The sequence below is a fragment of the Lates calcarifer genome, linkage group LG8 (assembly GCF_001640805.2).
Source record: "Lates calcarifer isolate ASB-BC8 linkage group LG8, TLL_Latcal_v3, whole genome shotgun sequence".
NCBI lineage: Eukaryota > Metazoa > Chordata > Actinopteri > Centropomidae > Lates > Lates calcarifer.
In genome coordinates this window covers 698,574-720,471 of record NC_066840.1, presented here as the reverse complement: position 1 = coordinate 720,471, position 21,898 = coordinate 698,574, and the positions used below count along the sequence as shown (strand labels likewise).

The 21,898-nt window shown below is 38.9% G+C and overlaps 1 protein-coding gene across 1 annotated transcript; it reads left to right on the top strand.

The window, feature by feature from the left end:
* Positions 1 to 207: 207 nt before the first annotated feature.
* On the top strand, positions 208 to 20,194 carry slc7a11 (solute carrier family 7 member 11). The gene is made up of 12 exons (XM_018694408.2): positions 208 to 852; positions 1,847 to 1,973; positions 5,203 to 5,318; positions 6,355 to 6,480; positions 7,795 to 7,894; positions 8,103 to 8,147; positions 10,084 to 10,207; positions 13,524 to 13,627; positions 14,266 to 14,362; positions 14,459 to 14,608; positions 16,886 to 17,063; positions 18,206 to 20,194. The coding sequence occupies exons 1-12, from the start codon at positions 564 to 566 to the stop codon at positions 18,259 to 18,261; spliced, it is 1,512 nt and encodes a 503-aa protein (XP_018549924.1). The 5' UTR covers positions 208 to 563; the 3' UTR covers positions 18,262 to 20,194.
* Positions 20,195 to 21,898: the final 1,704 nt, after the last annotated feature.

Sequence of the window (21,898 nt, the reverse complement as noted above, 5' to 3'; positions counted from 1 at the left end):
AAGAAAACAGACAAAGGAGAGAGAGATGAGACATGGAAGTAGGTGAGGTGGCTTTGAAAACAGGAGAATGAAACCTTCTTTGCTGTGTCATGATTACTTGCACCAAGGAGCATGACAACTCACCTCAGTGAGCTACAGCTGGTTTTAGAGGAGAGGCAGAACTCTCAGCATAAATTAAAGGCTTGGTAGAAACAGAGAGGGAGGGAGCACAGGTAACCAAACACAGGGTGACACGGCATTACTGACGAGGGTAAAGGAGAGAGAGGAACAAGAGAGAGAAAAGTTTGCTGAAGTCAGAGAGATAAGGAACAGGCACTAGGGGCTGTACAGTGTGAGATGGAGCATGAGTGACAATAAGAGAGAGAGAGAGAGAGAGAGAGAGAGAGAGAGAGAGAGAGAGAGAGAGAGAGAGGAGGGCTTTCCTCTGTGGAATTTAGTTCTACTCCTAGTTTTGAAACTTTGCCGGCACAAATCACACAGTCTGTGTGAGTGAAGGTTAGACTACTACATTTCATTACAATAAATACAGTGTGCAGTGTGTTTCTTAGGAAGAGTTTAAAAAGATGACCAAAAAACCTACATCTACTCAAAAAGATGGACGAGTCGCAACAAATGGACACGTATTTTCCCAAAATGGAACTCACTCAGATCCCAGTGGGAAACCGCAGGGTGCAGACAACAGGAGGGTGGAACTGGGAAAGAAGGTGACCCTGCTCCGAGGAATCTCCATCATTATCGGAACCATCATCGGGGCTGGGATCTTCATTTCTCCAAAGGGCATCCTGAAGCACACAGGGAGTGTAGGAATGTCCCTAATAGTGTGGATTGCCTGTGGTGTGCTGTCACTGTTTGGTGAGTTAGTTTACAAGTGTGTCAGGGATGGAGAAGTTGTCCGTTTTACTTTGAGAGTGGCAAGAATGAATGGGACAGATGCTGGTGGAGGTGGAAATTACAGAATGCAGAATGATATTTTTTATGGTGTAACACCAGTATGTGATCTGATTAACTACTACTAAATGAAATGTAAATATTAGCACTGTGAGGAAAAAAAAAAAAAAGATAATATAATTATGTGCCAGTTCCACCCTGTGACCTGCACTGTAACTCCTCATTTTCAAAGAAAAGTTACCTACCATTAGACCCAAAACAAACAAACAAACAAACAAACATGCAATCCATGGATCAAGAGTGTGCAGCTGAGAGTAAGTTTCACAGATGAGTGTTGCCATGTAAAACAGAGAAAATGTATTAGCAACTGCTACCAACACAGAAAGCTTAATCTACATTCGGATATTTAAATATCATGTCAGTGCTCCCTGTGAACTGACTCTGTGATCGGAATCACATCATTTTGATCTAACACTCAGGTCCTGTGAGTTATGAAACACATGTTCCTGCAGCTGTGTGACAGTTGTTGACTCTGTGACCTGGATTGGTATGTTTGTGTGCCAAGGTCCATTACTCATATCTTCCAGTGATACAGTGTCTAAAGTGTGAGGGAATTTTAGACTTAAATGACAAGCAGCTGAAAGGACCTACAGCCATTTACAGATTAAATAATGTAATGAAAAACATTATCCCTGAATATTCTCCCCTAACCCCTTTCCCAGCTTCCCCTTAATTCCTATTCCCTAATCTTGTAATTAAAATTCGTCCACCTAAATCTTTGTGTCTTAAGTTAAGGGCTGAAAGGCTCCCACAGTAATATATTTTGGTGATCATGGGGCTCAGGGAGGGACTGTACATTTCTACAGAAGAGACTGAGACATTTTTACAGCCCTGGAACTATTCTGTCCCACCATCTTGTTTCAGAGCCAGAGTTAATCTGTCACCTCTGTCACTGCAGGAGCCCTGTCCTATGCTGAGCTGGGGACTTGTATTAAGAAGTCTGGTGGACATTACACATATATAATGGAAGCCTTTGGACCTCAGATGGCTTTCATAAGACTGTGGGCTGATCTTATTGCTATAAGGTAATGCCTGCCTCCTTAACTCAAGTTTATTGGATCTAACCTTTAACTTCAAGCTGCACTAATCAATATTTTTATATTCACAGTGGGTCAGGTCACTGTGTGTAATGTGAAAGATTCCATTTATAGTGACAAACCCATACAAAAATTTCACCAAGGCTGAAGTTCCCCACAGTTCTATGGAGCATTTTAAGTTGTTTCCAGAAGCAGCAGCTGTTTTTAATGAAAAGGCTCAGATAAACTCACTGCGCAGTACCTGCTCAGCACCAAACAGAACAAAGACACAGTTAGCGACTAACCACGAACAGTGTTTTTAGCAGTGGTGGGCCATGTATTTCACATATGATGTCACAGATATAGAAACCATCAACAATATACAGAAACACAGTATAACAGAACTTTAGAACTAAAGGATTCTGATTCTGATTTGCATCACAGACAGACATGTCATGAAGCCAGAATAAATTACTCCTGAAGCAATGATATAAAAACCCAACTAACACAATTCAACAGGTCTCCAAACACTGCAGCCACTGCTGCTCCACAAACAGAAGCATCAATATTAACAAAATTATAAAGACAAACAATAAAATATAGGTAAAATACATTTTACTCACTGAAACTGCTGGTTATTTGTAGACAAATTAAAAAACTGCTCCTGTCAAGTGGACATTCTTTACCCTAAAGCGAATTAAAACTTTTGCAAGAAATACGACTGGGCAGACTCGACTTTGAGCATTAGCCTCCATAGCGATAGAATAGGACTTATTGTTGGACCTGAGACTCACAGAACCCTTCAGTGACTGAACCCTTCCTCCTCCTTCAGCCATCGTAGGTTGAAAAAACAGCTATTAAATCTATACTGACATGTTTTAGCTTGTGCTAGTAGCTATAGATGCGGTTTGCTAGCTCTGACCAGTACGCTCTCTGACCATCCAATCAAATGACGTCATGGTAGGCCAGCTAGATGGCCCTGGCCTCGCCAACTCAAAATGTGATTGGTTAAAGGATCCACCAGGCAACACTTTCATCATCATTCATGTTAAATTACAGGGGCCTGCACTGTTCATTCTGAAGGCCTCAAGGCAGATTTCTATTACCTTGGCAACACAGGGCTGAAACCTGATTGGATAAAAGCTCTGTACTGGAAGCAGGAAAATATATATATAGTATTAATGGGAAAAAAAAAAACAAACAAACAAACAAAAAAACTGAAAATGTAATTCAGTGATTGTAACAGTGTTTAGGCCAGCAGAGCAGCAGAGAAGGTCTTGCTGGCCCTGACAGCCCACCACTGATTTTGTGTTTTGACCTGTTCTTGTGCCATTATTACTCTGTCTCCACTGAAATCTGCTGTAACTGTTTTTCAGAGCCACCTTTCAAGAGTACAGGGGGTGAAATCAGTCCAATCCAAGCAGTTTACACAAAATTCAATTAACACATGATCTGTACTTCAGAAGAGAGAATGCATTGGGTGACAGAGACCACCATTCTCTGCAAATAAAGGCACTGTCTGGCTGTGACCTTGTGGGATACTGAGTTTAGTTTAGATGAGTGAGGGGAGAAAATGCTCCGTGTGCAGCTGTATGTGTACACAGCCAAGGCGAAGCAGTATAAACAGTCTAGTGGCTATCCTGAGCTGCCCAATTTTATGCTGGCCTCAGGCTAGTGGGACTGAATGGAAACCATGGGAAATGAACAGAGACAGAGAATGAAAACAAGAATGAAAGAGAGAAAGAGAGATTTCCCCAGCTACAGCAGCTCACTGGCTGTTGTGGGAAATGAAGAGGGAAATACTGATGAGCTGTAAGATGAGCCGGTGGGACCAGTCAACCATATTTGATTCTTACTGAACCAAGCATACAGACTGCAGAACATAGTCCACCACATGAGGATGTTATTATGGGAAAGGTTTGTCTAGGAACCTGCCCATGACATATCACACACACACACCACACACACACACACACACCTTACTGCTGAGTAACAACATAATATCTGCTCCAACAGAACTTTCATGAACATATATGAGAACTGAAGTATCCAATCACAAGGCTGTTGAAGGATGAAGTCTACAGAGGCTGAAAACACTGGGCTTAACAAATATTTCCTGGATTTCAATACATACTTGGTGACAGATAGTACAGATATATTCTCAGTACATTATCATGTATCCCTTATTATTTATTACTGGGTGCTAGTAGTGGTTATTTCTGGATTGCTTTTCCCTCACTACAAACTAATAGGAAAACTGGAGCATGAAAGTTCATTATTGAGCTTGAAAATAATAATTTTAGAAAATAGATAAATAACTCTTAAAAATGTCCACTTAATAGCCAGCTACCTGACCACATGCCACGGTCTCTGTCAGCAGAGGTTGCTCAGTTGCTCCTGGAGATAACTACCTTGTCATTGTGTGATGAAAGTACATAATTTTGGTCACGTTATGGCAAGTGCTGGCATATGAACTACTGTCTACTATTCTCTATATGTACTATATTCAGTGTACATACACATGGTTTTTGCCAAACCAACTGGGAAATATTTTATCATTATCAACAATACAGAAATAACATGTCATCTATATGTTTATAATATCAAAACCTTGATTCTGTACCTGTTTTTGATCAAACGTGTAACCTATTTTTCAACATTATTAACTTAACTATTATTAGTTGATCTGTATTGTGTGTATCTTAAATCAATACAGTAGACATGTATTTGTCTGTATGAATGTGTAAAAACTGAAATACATAAACAATGGATACATTTTCTTTTTTTTTAATATGATCATACTGTAATGATTGTGTGCACAAAGTATATTTTTTTCATGCTGTGTAATCAATTTACTGCATTAGTCATGTTTTGGCTACTAAAGGGCAACAGAACTGCAAAACAAGGTGTCAGACACACAGTACTCATCTTGAGAAAGTTCTGGGCCTCTCCCACTGTCACCTGATGATGCTCCATTATGTCCACCAGCCAGTCTCTGTGTCTATCTGCTGTTTGGTGTTGAGCAGCTGGTGTATAGTGGCTTTTAGAGCCAGTTCATTGAAGGTGGGGGCCATAGAACTGATACAGTGGGCTGTAAGACACAGCAGAGCTGCAGTATGGACTGATGATTCTACATCACTAAGACACATCTTTCATTTTACATGCAGTACATTTTTTCAATGTTAAAACAAAACTATTAATATGTCTCTGTATCTACATGTGTGTTTGTGTCCTGCAGGCCTGCAGCAACAGCAGTCATCTCTCTGGCCTTTGGTCAATACATCCTGGAGCCTCTGTTTATGCCCTGTGATATCCCCCCTATGGCTGTCAAACTGGCCACGGCCATCGGCATAAGTACGTATCTGCTCTGGCTCTGGGTTAAGCACTGGTTTGGTCGTCCATCTTTCACATGTCTGACTGAACAGATGCACTTCTGTTTGTATTTTGTATCAGTACACTGGCCATAGTTATGTTCATAACTGAGGCATGAAGACTGTTTTTCCCTCTTACATCTGTAACTACACTGACTGTGTATTGGCCTGTGGGTGCTGTTAAAGGTGTCTGAGTGCACAGCAGTACTGTGGCTGATCCAGTGTAGACAGAGATAGAGGACTGCTGCTGTGCTGTTTTTGCTGAGTGGCTGGTGTAGACAGGCTGTATAAGTTAGACCCAACAAAAGAAAGATAAAGACGTGTGCACCTTAGAACTGGTTGTGGTTTGTATTAAAGTTTTCAATGGTTGTGATTGTTCAGAGACCTCAACTGCTCAACCCTACTGCCAGACCACAAATCAGTCCATGACTATGTACAGTGTAAATGGTTTTTATATTCTACAACATAACTGTACTATAACTGTTGGACTGTGATAAGACACATCAAGAGTAACTTAGCATCAGGCTGAAAAACACAGTTTCTCTGTCCTCTCTGGTTGCAAATTTCAAGCCTACTTCCACGAACTGTTTTCTGTTGCACCTGCAACCATAGCACAAATACAGGAGAAAGAAAAGTTAAAACACTGGAGCCCAGTGAAGACAAGATTCCCACAGCGCATGGAGTTACTTTTAAAAGTTAGACATGCTGTACACACATCCAGCACCTTGACTTCCATGTCTGTTTTACCACATACAGGACTCATTACTTTCTGCATTGGCACTGAACATTGACAATGGACATAAATCATGCAGTGCAAAACTTATACATGAACATTTCTGTTCTGAAAGCATGCTGGGCTGAACTGCTCTGCTATATACTCCAGTGTACCAGAGTACTGTCATACTGCAGCACTAACACTTAAATCAGTGGATATCTATGGGTGTAAATTTAATCAGCAATCTCCTCATAAACCTCCTCCATGACCTCCTCACCAGACATGACTCTCTCTGTCTCTTTAGCTTCTGTCATGTACCTGAACAGTATGAGTGTAACATGGACAGCCAGGATCCAGATCTTCCTCACCTTTAGCAAGCTGCTGGCCATCGCCATTATCATTGTCCCTGGGCTGTACCAGCTCTTTAAAGGTAAGACACCACACCACCATCATCATCATCATCATCATCATCACCTCTAATGTGTGTCATTGTTGTTGAGTAACATTTCCACACTTCACACTGTGCAGCTGCAACAATTAACATGGCTTCCTTTGTCTGACACAACAACATGCATTACAAATATGACCTTGAGCCCTTGCAGGCTGTGATACACAGCTGCTCTCAGCAAGCGACAGCATGAGCATTTCACAATGTCCTCAGAGGGATGTGAATCACCTCAGTGTGTGGAGTCACTGTCTGTCCTTCAGCTATGGATCTCATCTTAAAATCTGGTCTTTGTATATAAAGCATTAGTATTCATGCAGGATAAGCACATACCCAGTGACAGAGCAACACTCTCTCAGCCTTTGGAGGTTTCTTCATGGAGTTGAATTTTCTTCCCATACATGATCCCACATGTCAGATGGGAAAAATGGGCCCTTGGCATAAAAAGGGCTAGCAGAGTTCAGAAGCAGGGTTCGAGTCCATCCCTCCTCTTCAGCTCTTACTTTCAGATGTTCACATTTATACAATTAGTACATTATGTAAAAGTCCAGATGAACCTGCCAGGGGGGGCAATCTCCAAAAACCAAAATACAACCTGGCCCAGGTCTGCTGTATGTCAGTGTGTGACAATTTGACTAAACAAATTTGTTTCAATTTAAATGATTAAAAATGAGCATTGTTGATTATGATTAAAAGTAAGTTTTAAAACTACATTTTGACAGACGGCCCCTCCATAGAACAGGACCTAAAGACTAAGTAAAAATACAAGATCTACTTTAACAGCCTCATTGTTTGAGTTTTTTTTACTGTGCTTTAGTGGTAAAACAAATTTGTAATTTATCAGATTATCACAAGATACACAGTCAATCTGGGGCCTCTGGAGCTAGCTGGAGCAATTGCCTGCATTGGAATTGGAATTAAGCCTTGCATTTACTATATACATACACACATTCATACAAATACACATGCCTATAGCCTATAATAAAACAAACAAACAAACAAATATCAATATCAACTGAATATAAAAAGCCAGTGGGAGCAACAGCTGATTTTTGCCCAAGTAATCCCATATGATTAATCTGGTCCTGGTACTGTTTATGTTCACCCCTGTATGTCGTCACACAGTGATCATTATACACAGTTCATGGCTCTCAACAATGCAGCACAACACTGTCTTCCCCATCTGTGTACAGATTTTCTTCATAAATGTGATCTCCTACATAAAGCAGAACACTGTATGTGTGTATGTATGTGTGTGCGTGTGTGTGTATGTGTGTGTGTGTGTGTGTGTGTCTGTAGGGGAGACCAGAAACTTTGACAATGCCTTTGAGCTGACAAATGTGAAGCTGTCTGGTATGCCACTGGCATTCTACTCTGGAATGTATGCATATGCTGGGTGGTAGGTATGGTCCTCACACACAAACACACACACACACACACACACACACACACACACACACACACACACACACATTCTGTTAATACCTGTCTGGTGCTGTGTTGTAGTTGTATAAGTCATTAAACATTCATTTTGAGTGGTGTCAGATTATTACACATCCTTGTGTCACATGTTAATGGGGTTACACAGCAGCTCTTTTCTTTCTCAGGTTCTATCTGAACTTTGTGACAGAGGAGGTAGATAACCCTGAGAGGTGAGTTTAATCTACACGCTGGCTGTATTGCTGATATATTGGTATTAATCGTGTATATTTACTGGATTCAATTCCTAAATGAAAGTATCTTCTTTAATAGTTACACAAAAGTTCATTAAGTCTACAAGCAAATATCCTTAAAAGCAGCTACAATCAATAACAATGGGTCACCTGACCTCTTGTATGTGAAAGGTATTGGCCATAGTGATGGAAGTGCACAAAACTATCTCCAACTCTCAGCTCTGTATCTTTCAGCTCATGGCTTTTGTTTTACAGCCTGAAATGTTACTGTTTTGGTTCAGTCTCACTGCTCTTATCAAGCTCATTTCCTGCAGCAGCTGTTTTCAGTGTCTAGTGTTGAGTATTGGACTAACACCATGTTGATTGGTGTTTTTTTTCCTGGGATATGTCTACAGTAAGAAAAACACAGAATAATACCAGACTTACAGTATTCAGTCTACTGTAGCAATAACATGCTGAAACACCTGTAGAGACAGGAGACCTTAATTAATTACTTATCACATCTAAAACCATTGCAGACTTTGTTTTTCCATTCATGAAAGGGAGAATGAGAATCTGTGGATATTTATGGATATTTTATCTTAGAGTTTAATTGTCTCTACATATACTGCTACATATACTGTCCCACAACAGTGTGGACATTGTTAATGAAACCTCAACAATCCCTACTTATTTATCTGTTGTTTTGATAAATTAATGTAATAATAATAATGTAATGTACATTTATTATTGTTATGTTCTACTGAGCACTCTGTTTAGCAAGTGTTTTCAGTCGTTTCCATTACACTCCTTTGGATTGAACTGTAATGACATTCAACACTTCCTACACTGATATTTAATGTGAATCAGAATCAGACTTTATTGTCAAGTAAGTTTACACATACAAGGAATTTGTCTTGGTATATTGGTGCTAAAGGACAGTTATAGTAAAATAAAAGAGCAAAGAGTAAGAACTATATTTACAAGGAACATAAATATACATAATTAAAAAGTAAGATGTAGAGTGCAAAAATGTTAGAAGTGAATGCTGCATTTAGTTAGTGTAAACTTTTAGCCACTTTGCTTTTTCTTGGGTCGCTAACTAGTCCTAAACGCTTACAGCTAGAAACATGCTTCCAAAGCTTAAATGTCAAGCAGCTTGAGGACATGCCTGCTATAACATTTGGTGTTGATATCTACAATGAACGATTTTATATTCATTTGTGTTTAATTAATGAGTTCCTGTGGGAGGTTTTATCAGTGTGTCATGTGACCAGCTAGAGTGTGGAACTCTTCTATGCCCCCTATTTATTTAACTCGCCATGTCCCCTGTTGTGTTTAGAGTGTGGACACATGCTGTATAGTTTCATGCTTAACTACTCAAGCGCTGTGTACCAGAGATCTATTTATATGCTCTTTTCCTGGACATTTATACTTATTCAGCCTTTTTTCTGCTATCTATACTATTTCAGCTTTTACTGCAATTTTGCTATTCTGCTGCTCATATACTCTGCTATTGCTATTCCATTTTAAGCATTGTTTCAGAGATTACTTTTAGCTTTCAACTTTCTTCTGCATTTGTGTTTTCAGCCATTTTAAGCATTGCTGCAGCATTTACAGGTGTGTTTTCTGCAGGAAATGCATTTTCTAGTTCACATTTAAGGTTTTGCAGCAGCTCAATGGGTGTTTCTCCAGTTCCTAAAAGGATTTTAATTTGAAAATATAAATATAAAACAGCTTTTTTATTTTTCTGTATATCCTCCTGAAATCTGTTAAGTGGATTCATAATCACCAACAACAGAGCAGCCTTCTGCTGATTTATTTCTATGCAAAAAGAAAAAAGGCAGAGGTGATGATAGAAGTGAAATGAAGGTGAGAGAACCACACAAGTGAGGTGACAGTATGCTTCTTCTGTTATTATCCCTCCTGTCCTCAGGACTGTGCCATTAGCTATCAGTATCTCCATGCTGGTTGTGACCTCCTGCTATGTACTGACCAACGTGGCGTACTACACAGTGATGACAGCAGAGGAGCTCCTGGCCTCAGACGCTGTTGCTGTCGTAAGTAATGCACATTTATATTACATTTATTGTATAGTCTATCTATCTGTCTGTCTATCCATCTATCCACTGTATATATGTGTGTTTATTTATTTATTTATTCGATTGGAGCCTATCCTAGCTGACATTAGGTGAGAGGCAGGGTACACCCTGCACAGATCTCCAGTCTATCACAGGGCTGACATATGTATGACATGCATGTCTTTGGACTGTGGGAGGAAGCTGGAGAGAACCCATGTTAATACAGAAAACACAGAAAAGCCCCGGGCTCCAATCTGGAACCTTCTTGCTGTGAGGCACCACCATGCTGCCCCCTATGGCGTAATATTTTGAGAAATGAGACAGTTGTGTCATTTAAACCATATAATGTTACATCTAGCTAGTTAACATTAGCTAATTATCTAATGTAAACATTATTACCAACAGAAAAGTATCAAAAGTAACAGAAAAATTAGGCAGTCTCAAAAATGGTATCAATATCAATAAAAATGAACGATCCCCATCCCTAGTATTTACTGATGTATTTTACCTTGTAGAATAACACAGCACAGAATGACACAGCTTGAATCTTAAATAGGTGAAACTGATTGAATGAGTGAAAAAAAACAACAACAAAAAAACAAAAAATAACCACCATTCAAAATCTAAACTGTATATTAGGAGGATCTACAGTAAACACATTTAGTGTCACCCATGGTTTAAGTTATTCATGTTTTCATTTGAAAACCAACCACTGACTAGCTGTCAACAGACTTTTGATAGTGAGTTTTTCACATTTCAAGTGGTTGTCAGCAGTAAAACGATGTGTGCTACTTGAAAGTATTTAGTTGAGGTTTCACCTCTGTGCTGTTAGTGATGTTTGCTCCTAATGTGAGTGCCACGATTGCCTTCCTGCACTTAACACGTCATTATTAGAGAAGGGTCTCTGACAGCTCAGCTTCCCAGCAGCTGTTAATGTGATTGTGCCAGCCTAGCCCTGTTAATGCTAATCACATCGCAGACATCCCCTAATAACAGCCACTATTGCTTATTAGACTAAGGACTGCTATCAGTGCTACTGTAAGCCTATAGCTGGGGAAGACTCATTCACTAAGAGATTCCTGATCTTTTCTAATGCAGTTAGTTTTATTGCCCTGCGCAAGATGAGTGATAGGAGCGCCTTAAGAAAGGTGTTAAGAGCATTTATCTGTTCTAAGAAGGCTGTGCTGGGATAAAGGAGTTACACTCTGTTCTTCCTCTCTCATAGACAGCGGGCAAAACTTTACATCTCAAACTTAATTAAAGAGTTTAAGTCATGTCTAGAACCTGTCTTGAGGAAGCTAGGCTATATATTGAAATTTGTAACTGAAGACTCTGACTTATAGATGGACTGTAGGACTGGTAGTAGGTGCCAGACTTTGTTTAAATTTTGTATATGGAACAACCTTTTAGTTGCATTTGATAGGGAATAGCTCAGTCAATCATCAAAATTAGCTAAATATTTCTCTTTTATTGTGTAAGGTGTGAAATAAAACTAAATTCTAATACTAAACTAAATTAGCTAAATGAAATACATGGCTAAAGTGGTTGATGCCAGGTATAGTGCAGAAGATCTAGTAGAATTTAGAACTAGTTTGCAACAGCAAATATGTTTTTTAGGAAACTAAACTGCTTGATTGACTGGATTATGCTTCATATTAATGTAATGAGAATATGTCATAAATTTACATGTTTTGCAAGTTGCAAATAGACTGATATTGAATAAATGTTCTAAGACAACATATTTGTTTTCTGCCACAATATCTGATCTTGCAGTACAGTATCAAATGTAGTGACTCCAGCATTATAAAACTTTTGTGTGGTTATACGTTTTACCACAGTCTTTGCCCGACTTCAGGCTAAATGCAAGTGACAAACAAAATGGCCTAATGGAACAAGCTAAAATTGAGTGGAATGATAGTTAAGATTAGCAATAAGTTGTATCCTGTATCCAGTTATATTTGCACAATAACACCTCAGTTAAACACTTTCTTACAGATGAGATATTACAAAATTTATGGCATATTTTTTAGATACAATGTAGCACTAGTATCTTCTCCACCGGAGCAAAAGGAGTTAAACCTATCTTGAGAGCGAATGCCTGCTTACCTCTGTTGGTATCTGGCAGGACTAAATGCTGCTTGTGTAATGATCCAGATCATTTCCACATGTTCAAATGCCTTTAACAATTCAGATCACAAAAGGTAAATTATAAAGAAACCTAACTACATCACAACAGCAATAACTACAACAGTCATCTTTAATTTTGTGGTAGAGACGTCTTGCAGTGTATAAACCCCTGGTCATAGCTACACACATTATGATCTGTGTGTTGTGTTGTTTCTGGTGAAATACATTAAGTAATCCTGTTTGAGTAGGTGGAATTGCATATAGAATGTTTTCTGACCATTTTCTTTAATGCTTAAACAGTGCTGTGTTGTGGATATTTAACATTCTTTAATTGGATCTATTGCATCATAATAGAGTGGTTGCCTAGAAATTATCTTAAGTGACAACATCATTTCAGTGTCCATTTGTATAGAATTACAAACACACATTATAAATTCCTGTTTTTTTCCTTACACACTGTGCTTGTCCATACAAGCGTGGACTGTAACTAATCAGCACTGAATGGCTTCATGAATAATAAGCAGCTTTTGCTCCCACTTCTTCATGACCTATTTATGACAATTATTGCCAGCAGCCCTGTCAACTGCTCTAATTCTATCCAACTAACTACAGTTAATACAATAAGACAAACCACAATTCAGTTAAGTAATTGTTGAAGAGTCTGATACATTCACACTGCCCTTTTTTAAGGGAGTATCTAACACTTTTGGAAATCATTTCCAAGACTGAAATGAAAAGATAAAGTAGATTTCAGTGTCATGTTTGTGTGCTGGAGTCAGGGTGTGTCAGTTCTCCACTGATCAGCTAACTATTGTGATACACAAGAGAAAGATCTAGTAGGTAATGTTGTATATCAACACTGAGTAATTAGTTTGTGTTTGGTAATGTTTGAGCAAAGCTTTTACAGATACATTTTTGTCTTTTTTTTCATTGGTTGTCTTGGGTTTTACACATATTTAACAATATTCAATTAAAAGTATTAACCAGAGCTTGTGACTAAATCTTGCTGTGTGCAATTACTCTGTTTTTCATTTCCTCAAAAGTAAAGCTTTTGAACATACAAGGTTTCTGCCCGACTGCTATAGTATACTGGTCGCTTATTGACTCTCTGAAGCATCAAATAATCTGGCTCACTTCACTTTCCTCTCTCTGTTTGTACCTTTCATAGACATTTGCAGAGAAGATGATGGGGAACTTCTCAATTGCTGTTCCAGTTTTTGTGGCCTTGTCCTGCTATGGCTCCATGAATGGTGGTCTCTTTGCCTATTCAAGGTAAAGATCTGTACTCTTTGCTGGCCTTCATCATCTCTGTGTACATGAAAATAACGATGACAAAACTTCAGATAAATCTTCTGCAGTGTCCTATTGCACTGGCAATTTGTTCAGTGGTAGAAAGTTATGGGAAAGAATAGGGATAGTTTATGGTACTTAGTGTAGTCTAAATTCTCAAATAAGTTGTTATTCAAAGAGTCTCAACTAATAGCTATGCCTGTGACCTGAAATAAATAAAGACCAATCATGAACAAAGACCAGAAAAAACAGTGAGGGGGTTGAACTTATCTGCACTCGCCCATTTCCACAGAAATAATTGATATCCACTGCACTTTTTTACTATTTTTAAAAATTTTTTTTTACTTTTACTTTTACTTACAGTTATTATTATTGTGTTTTCTCCACCACATTCAAAACAGTGATGGTAGGCTTTATTGCCTAAGAAAGAAGATGAGTTAAATAACTCTCATTACATTCACGTGTAGTTACACTCTGAATGGCAGAATGCAAAACATGTGGTTTAGAACTGCAAATTGACTGAAAAGCAGGAAATGTGTTTTTATTAACTAAATTTTTACTGTCATTCCTTCTGCAAATTTCCATATATATTTGTGTGTACCCGTGTGTGTGTTCACAAGGATGTTCTATGTGGCATCACGTGAAGGACATCTCCCTGAGGTTTTGTCAATGATCCATGTCCGCAGACACACTCCACTGACTGCTGTTTTTATACTGGTCAGTTTACCGCAATAAACATGTCAACAATCAATAACTGTTTATTGGAAAATACTGATAAAACTAAATATCACTAATACAGTCAATTATGTGCAGTACCCTATGACCATTCTCCAGCTGTTTGTGGGAGACATCTACAGCCTGCTGAACTTCATGAGCTTCCTGAGGTGGCTGTTCATTGGTGTGGTGGTGCTGGGTTTAATCTACCTCCGATATACGAAGCCTGACCTCCCCCGCCCCTTTAAGGTTAGTGTCTCCACAACTGTACACAACAATAGCTGTACGAAATCCTACCTGGATCTATGCCACAATATTAACCATGATATGGGTTATTCACCTTCAGTATCCACAGTATCACCCTCTTATAGCTGTTTCATTTGAATTACTTATTCCATAAAAAAGTCAAATACTCTGTAAAGATGCATGCAATACTGTGTACAAGCTTCAGAAAGTATTCAGACCCCTTCATCTTTGCACCTATTGTGTTGTGGACTTGTAAATAGATAAATAAAAACATTCATGATAAATCAAAAATATCACATTTACATGTGATATTATTTACATGTGATACATGTGATACATTTACATTTCATATTCAGACCCATAATTCAGTACTCTGTGACGCCCCTTTGGCAACAACATCCAGTGTTTTTGGGTAAGTCTCTACAAGCATTTGAACACCTGGATTTGGCAGTTTATCCCAGTCGGTCCCTGTCTGTACAGTTGCACTTGGGTGCTTTCTGACGGTAAAACAGTTGCTGAAAAGGAACAACACAACTTTTTCCAGCTGTATATTCATCTTTCCCTCAATTCTGATCAGTCTCCCTGTCCCTGCCACTGAGAATCACCCCCACAGCATGATGCTGCCACCACCATGCTTCATCATAAGGATGGTCCTAGCCAGGTGATGAGCAGTCCCTGGTTTTCACCAGACATAGTGCTTTGAGTGAAATCTGAAAACCCTTGTTATTACTGACACGTGGCCATAGAGTCAACCACCTCCATCCTGTTGCTCACACTCATACACATAAGTAGGCAGGCATAAGCATCCAAAAAGTTCTTACCAACCATGTCAGTCGCTTTACCAGCTCTCACAGTGTGCTTGCTGGGTGTGTATGAGCTGCAGTCCAACCATGGCAATAATGTTACTGGGCAAACAAGATGAGGTCAGTCAGGAAGCTGTAACTTAGCACTACACTGGTTTGTTAGCCAATTAAGCAATTAATCAAGTCTATCACCAGCCAGATCAGCAGAATTAGCAGACGTTATCCACTCAACACAGTAGTTTGCTACCGGTCTGTCCACGTTAGCAGGCACGCTAAAGCTTTAGCCAGCCAAATCCACAGTGTTAAATAAATTTCACAGGCTTTGCAGTAATGTTAGCTCACCTGTCTAACAGGATGAGAGCCAGCTCAGATTCAGTTTTGATCCCCGAAGCAGAACAAAGGTCCCTTCACGAATCAAATGCTCTGCTGATGTTGACCCCTAATGTCACAGACTTTATGAGATAAAAAAATTCTGTTTTTTGATTTCCATGGAGTTTGTGTTGTGTTGGAGTATTTCTTGTGCTGGGAGCCAGTCATTTCATAACAGTGGTGGACTGCATTCTGACGCTAACAATAATGCACTGCTGGTGCCATAATAGCACTGAAAAGAGATTTATTGTGGCAGGGCATTCGGGAGTGAGCATCCTGAAAACTCAACCAGAGTACTTTATGTAGAAATCAGCCTACAGGGTGTTACAGGCAGTGGAGTACATGATGCAAAGGCAAATTTTTTCTCTGCAGTAGAAAGCAATTATTACATGTAAATTGCTAAAATTCTTCCATATAGTACCTTAAAGGGTTCAGTTTTGGTCTTAAGAGATTAGGGAATAATTTTTCCTCATGATCTTGGTCCTTTAAATATTGTTTTGCAAACTCCAAGTAGGCTGTCATTTGACTTTTACTCATGTTAGAGAGGCTAAATGGAAGCCTAATGGATACAGTGCTGCTGAGAAGATTGCCCTCAGGTTCTCCAATCTTTGCAGATAAAGCTGCAGCTCTGTTAGAGTGACTGTTAGGTGACATTCCTGGCCAAGGAATGTCACCTAACCTTCTTGCCTGGCTACTCTGGTGGCTCCAAACTTCTTTCATTTCTCAATTATTGAGAATCCTTGAAGGACTCAAAGCTTTAGTAATGGTTTTATACCCTTTGCTCTGATCTATGCCTTGCCACAATTTCATCCGAGAAGTCTACAGAGAGTTTCTTGAATGTCATGGTTTGATTTTTATTTCACATGCAGTGTGAACTGTGGGACCTTATAAACACAGGTGTCTGTTAAGTAAAGTTAATTCAATCTCCTATCAAGTTCTAGACACATTTAAACTATTATTGTGTAGTGTAGACTGAGGGGCAAAAATTACAATTTTATCCATTTAAAATGAAATTTACAACACAATGTACCATAAGTGAAAGAGTCTAAATATTTTCTTTAAGTCCCTGTAAGAATAGTAACAGATATCACTGCTGTCTTGTCCACAGGTCCCACTCTTCATCCCAGTGGTGTTCTGCCTCACATGTTTCTTCATGGTCTTTTTGTCTCTGTACTCGGACCCAGTAAACACAGGGATTGGATTTGCCATTGCCCTCACAGGCATCCCAGCATACTACATCTTCATCTACTACAATCACAGACCAAAGTGGATTCAGAGGGTTTTAGGTAACTCATAACTGACAGCAACTAACGCAGTGAATCTTTAGATTCATCTGCACATATGAAATTAGAACAGACTGATTAGTTGTGGATCAGTTATTTGATTAATTAACTGTCCATTGACAGAAAATTAGGTGTCAACTATATTAATACTTAATTATTTAACTTATTTATTGATATAAAATGTAAAATATTTGAACATAACATTTAAAATGTCAAATGTGATATTCATGCCACTTTCAAATGTTTATTTTTGTAGCCCCAAGATTAATCATTTTTGGGATACAAAGTTATGTGGAACTATCAACATCACAAGACCTAGGATCAATTTGTTTAAATGTTTTTTTTTTTTTTTTTTTTTACAAAATTGCACACCACATACACATACAGTGCATATGAGTAATGCTTACTGTTTTCCTGAGAACTGCTGAAAATTATGTAAAGACCTTTAGAAAATAATTCTGAAACAGTTTGAATGGCAATCAATAAACATATTGCCAAAGTATGTTTATAATGTATGTACCTTAATATGCATCAGGCAATGTGCAAATGTAACCTTTTTGCTACATGGGAGTTTGAAGTGATACTCTCATTAGGTTCTTTGGCTTGTCCCCACTTGACAACCTGTCTCAGGTTCCTTTTTAAAAGGTTATTGTCAAACCCAGTTAGCTACCAACATTAGCCAAAGGCTAAAAGTAACTTCCAAATAACACAGATTTTTGTAATTTTTGTATGTAGCAAAGCTGAAAAACTACTCAAGCATATTTGTATAACTATTTTTTTTTCACATCCCATATGTTCCAAAGTTTCTAATGATTGGAAGGTCACATTGGAACCTTACATTACAAAGACTTAGAAAAAAAACAAACAAACAAAAAAAAAAAAACATTTTCTCCCAAAATATCTGTGCAGGTCTCTGATATTTGCCTTTCAAACTCAAAACTCAAAACATGGTCAAAACTCAAAACTCAAAACATGGTTCATCAGGTAGCTAAGAAGCCCCTCTGGGGTCAGCTGAGAAAGTGCAAATCTGTGCCTACAGTTTTGTAATGTAAACCATGCTTTCAAGCTCACAAGCTCAAGATATGCACATTCCCAGGTTGTTACAGCCTTGATATGTCATTATATTTTCTTTTCTTTGTCTTCAGATTCCTTCAACAGAACCTTACAGATTATCCTGGAGGTCGTCCCTGCTGAGCAGTAACAGTACACAAACACTACTTGTACCTTTTGATAGCTTCAAATCAAAATATATATAGAGTCTAGTAAGAGCAAAACTGGTGTTATACCCTCCAAAAGACTAGAACTGAAAGTCAGTTACGTGCTGGCACTAATGTGGTTTTTATGATATAGTACTCTTTGTAGAAAGGTTTGCCCCGTGTTATTACTGTTTTCTCGAGTCTAAGCACCCAAAGACTCAGATATGTGTTATTTATGTAGTTAATTTTTGGAGGGTCAGATGCCAAATGAAATGAACATCATGTCTTCAAATAATATCTCCTGTGATAGATAACTGAGCCAAAAGTATTTATCTGTAATAACAGGCTTTACGATGGAGCGTATGAATACACAGAGAGACCGTTTCCACCAACTTGCACAGATGTTTTTGTTCCTTAACAAATGGAATGGAGAATAAACCTTAACACTGAGTTACAACACTGGACAATGCATTGTTGACTGGTCAGTAACCACTGGAGTTATAGCAGTGGATGACTCCACTAATGCCATGAGAATGCAGTTGCAACCAGCAGCTTGCAACCAGGCCAAAATGAAGAAAAATGCAGACTGGGTGAGAACCTGGATGGAGAATCTTTATGTGAATGACTTGTTTAGACTTTAGAATCTCTACATGTCACTCACCATATTATTTTATCTCCCGGCTGTCATAAACAACCTAATCATTGTAAGGCTAAAAGTAGTAGTGAACATTTTAGGACTCTTTTTTGGCATTTTATTGCTAAATGTTGCCCAAAAGTCAAAGTGCAGTTCAAGGTCTCCTAAAGCACTAAGACCTGCTCACAGTCAGTAATGGCTGCTGCCAGTCATGCACCTCTTTTAGTCAGCATTTTGGAAAAATATAATCATAATTATCTAGTAAATAGCTATCAGCCTATTCGTGGTATTCTTATGGCAGTGGAGTGAATAGAGGATACGATCATCTCACTGAAACATCAAGAGAATTCAGTAATAATGGAGATCAAAGCATCATGTCTCAGCTGGCTATCACTAGCTGTGGGCAGTGGATAACTCTGCAAGGTATTTGGACAGTTCCACATGTTTTGTTCTTCAAGGCTCTGTGCCTCAGCAGAGTAGGAGTAATAGATTTGATTCAATATAGAAACTGTGTGGGAGCCCTATTATCACAGTGCCAAATTACAAAGTTCAAAAGTAATCGGACACTTGGCTTCTAAATGTTTCCTGAGCAGCTGTGTACTGTTTCAATAGCAGTTCATGCAGAAAAGAGCTTACACAGGGCTCAGATTTGAGAATTGCCATTTACATTGAGGTGGAAATGTCTGTCAATACCAGAAGTAAAAAGGTGACTGCAAGTGAGGAAGATAATACAGCAATAATGCATTCATAATGCAACATTAGAGGGCCACCACAGTGCACTACTACAGAAACAATAATTACGTTGGCACAAAACATATTTCAGATTTCTTTGTGACTTCATTTTGTAAGTGTTCATGTTCTATCAGACTGCCTTTCTTCCATTAGTTGGCAGATAGTCCTAACACTAGGACACTGTCATTATTATGACTTTGCATCACCTCTCTGATCTTATGTGGACTCTCTGCTCCCCTACTAGTCCACTCACATTTCACATCACCTACTGAAGTGGCTTATCTCTTTGTGGCCTGGTGTGGTTACAGTCTTGCATGATTTCCATGTCCACACAGGGTGCACCCTTGTGGACATCCATGTGCAGCCCAAAGTTATTGATTCATTCCTGGTGGATTACTTGGTACTATATTTCTGATGTTCACCTCTAGATTGTTGTGAGGAAAGGTAAAACAATTGTTGCCATGATAACCTTTCAGAGTTGTACAATCCTGTCTGTGAGTATCATAAACCACTGTGCTGTGTTATGGAGTCTAATAAGCTTTTAAACACATAAATCCATTCCTCCAACTGGACTTCCTGGATCATATTTCATTGTCTCACCAGGGGGTGGAGGGTGGGGGGAGTGGGGGTGGGGGTGCAGTCTGCTGATGTGGCTGCTCTCTATTCCCCCTGGGTGGGATTTGCAGGTAATCTGTCTGTGTAACTGCTGCCCTGTGGCACACTGCATCCCCTCTCAGCTCTGTGTCCTGTAAATTGAGGGCTTTTACTGCTGATGAGAGGATGGCAGGATGGAGACAAAATGCCCGGGAGCTTTCACTTTAGCACTGAACCATAAAAACGCTGGCTTAAACTCAACTAGCATTAGCCAACTGTGCGTATACTGCAGGCATATAGACCTTCACCACACAGGCTGTCACTGCTCAGGTTGGGGTGTTACTTGAACATTTATTTAACTGTGTTCAAACGAGCCTTAATTAACATATGAAGGGTAACCCCAATGCTTAATATGTAAGACCACATCATAGTCACAGTCCCTTTTTATCATTACAGTATTTGATAAAAAACCTCACATCAGAATTTTAACTTTAAAGGAAAGATAATTAATGTCAATGACCAGCAGCAGTCTATAGTTAAAAATAAATCTAAAATAAATGAAATAAATTTAAATAGGGTAACATTTATTGTAACGCTCGACTTACCATTTATAAACTGTATAAACATTTAACATGTGACATTATAATACACAATAATGTAGTTGTAAGCAGTCATGAGGACAATGTTTTTGAATATATTTGTTCACAGTGAGCTTACCAGACCTCTGTAGCCTGCTCCTCACCTCTGAACTGAATTGCTGGGCAAGTTGCATTGTGGGTAATGTAAGTGCCAGGTTTTGACGATAAAGAAACACTACCTGGAGAGACCGTCTGGAGACGTGCACTGTTCTCCCATATTTTAAAACAATACTGTCTCCCGAACCGTCTCTGTGACAGCCAGCATTTCACGCTTTTTCACTTCACTTTGCTTCTTTCCTCTTCACTTTCATAACAACAACAAAAAGATATCAGTGCAGTAAAGAAGACATCCTTGTTGATGAGCATGAATATCACACTTAATTTCCCAACCACACACAGTGACATCTGAGCTCCTCATTAAAGCCAGCAAATACAGACTGTTAATGAAAAAAATCTGAACAACGGAGAAAATGTGGTCTGCGTCTGATTCAGTGTCAAGAGGTGTGACCTTTTCATTTTACTTTGCGACGTGAAGGAGATAATTAACACTAGAGAATTTAAGTTCCAGGTGTAAGATAAAAAAAGTCTACCCACGCATTGTTTTATATAAGGTGTTACTTGTGTGTCTACACATGTATATGTTTGGGTATACAGAAGATGAGCATGATGAAATAGCTCTATTATCACGTTGTGTCAGTTTGAAGGAGCACTGATGCTGCTAGCTAAGAGATAACATGCTCAACTGTACACGCACACACACACACACACACACATACAGGTGAACAGAGAAAGAGAGAGAGGGGGGAGAAGAGCTGGACTGCATTCTGAGGAGACATCTGAGAAAACACATCAACCTGCATTCACAGTGAGAGTTGGCTAGTATGCTGTGTGTTCAGTAACTGAGGGATCCAACTGAGACACCACACACACAGCTGACAGTTTGAGCCCAAAGACATTTTAAAGGATCATTCTGCTCTCCTACAAATTTCAGAGATCTGTGAACAAGGTGACTGGTATTAAAGCATCTTTCAAACTAACACAGGT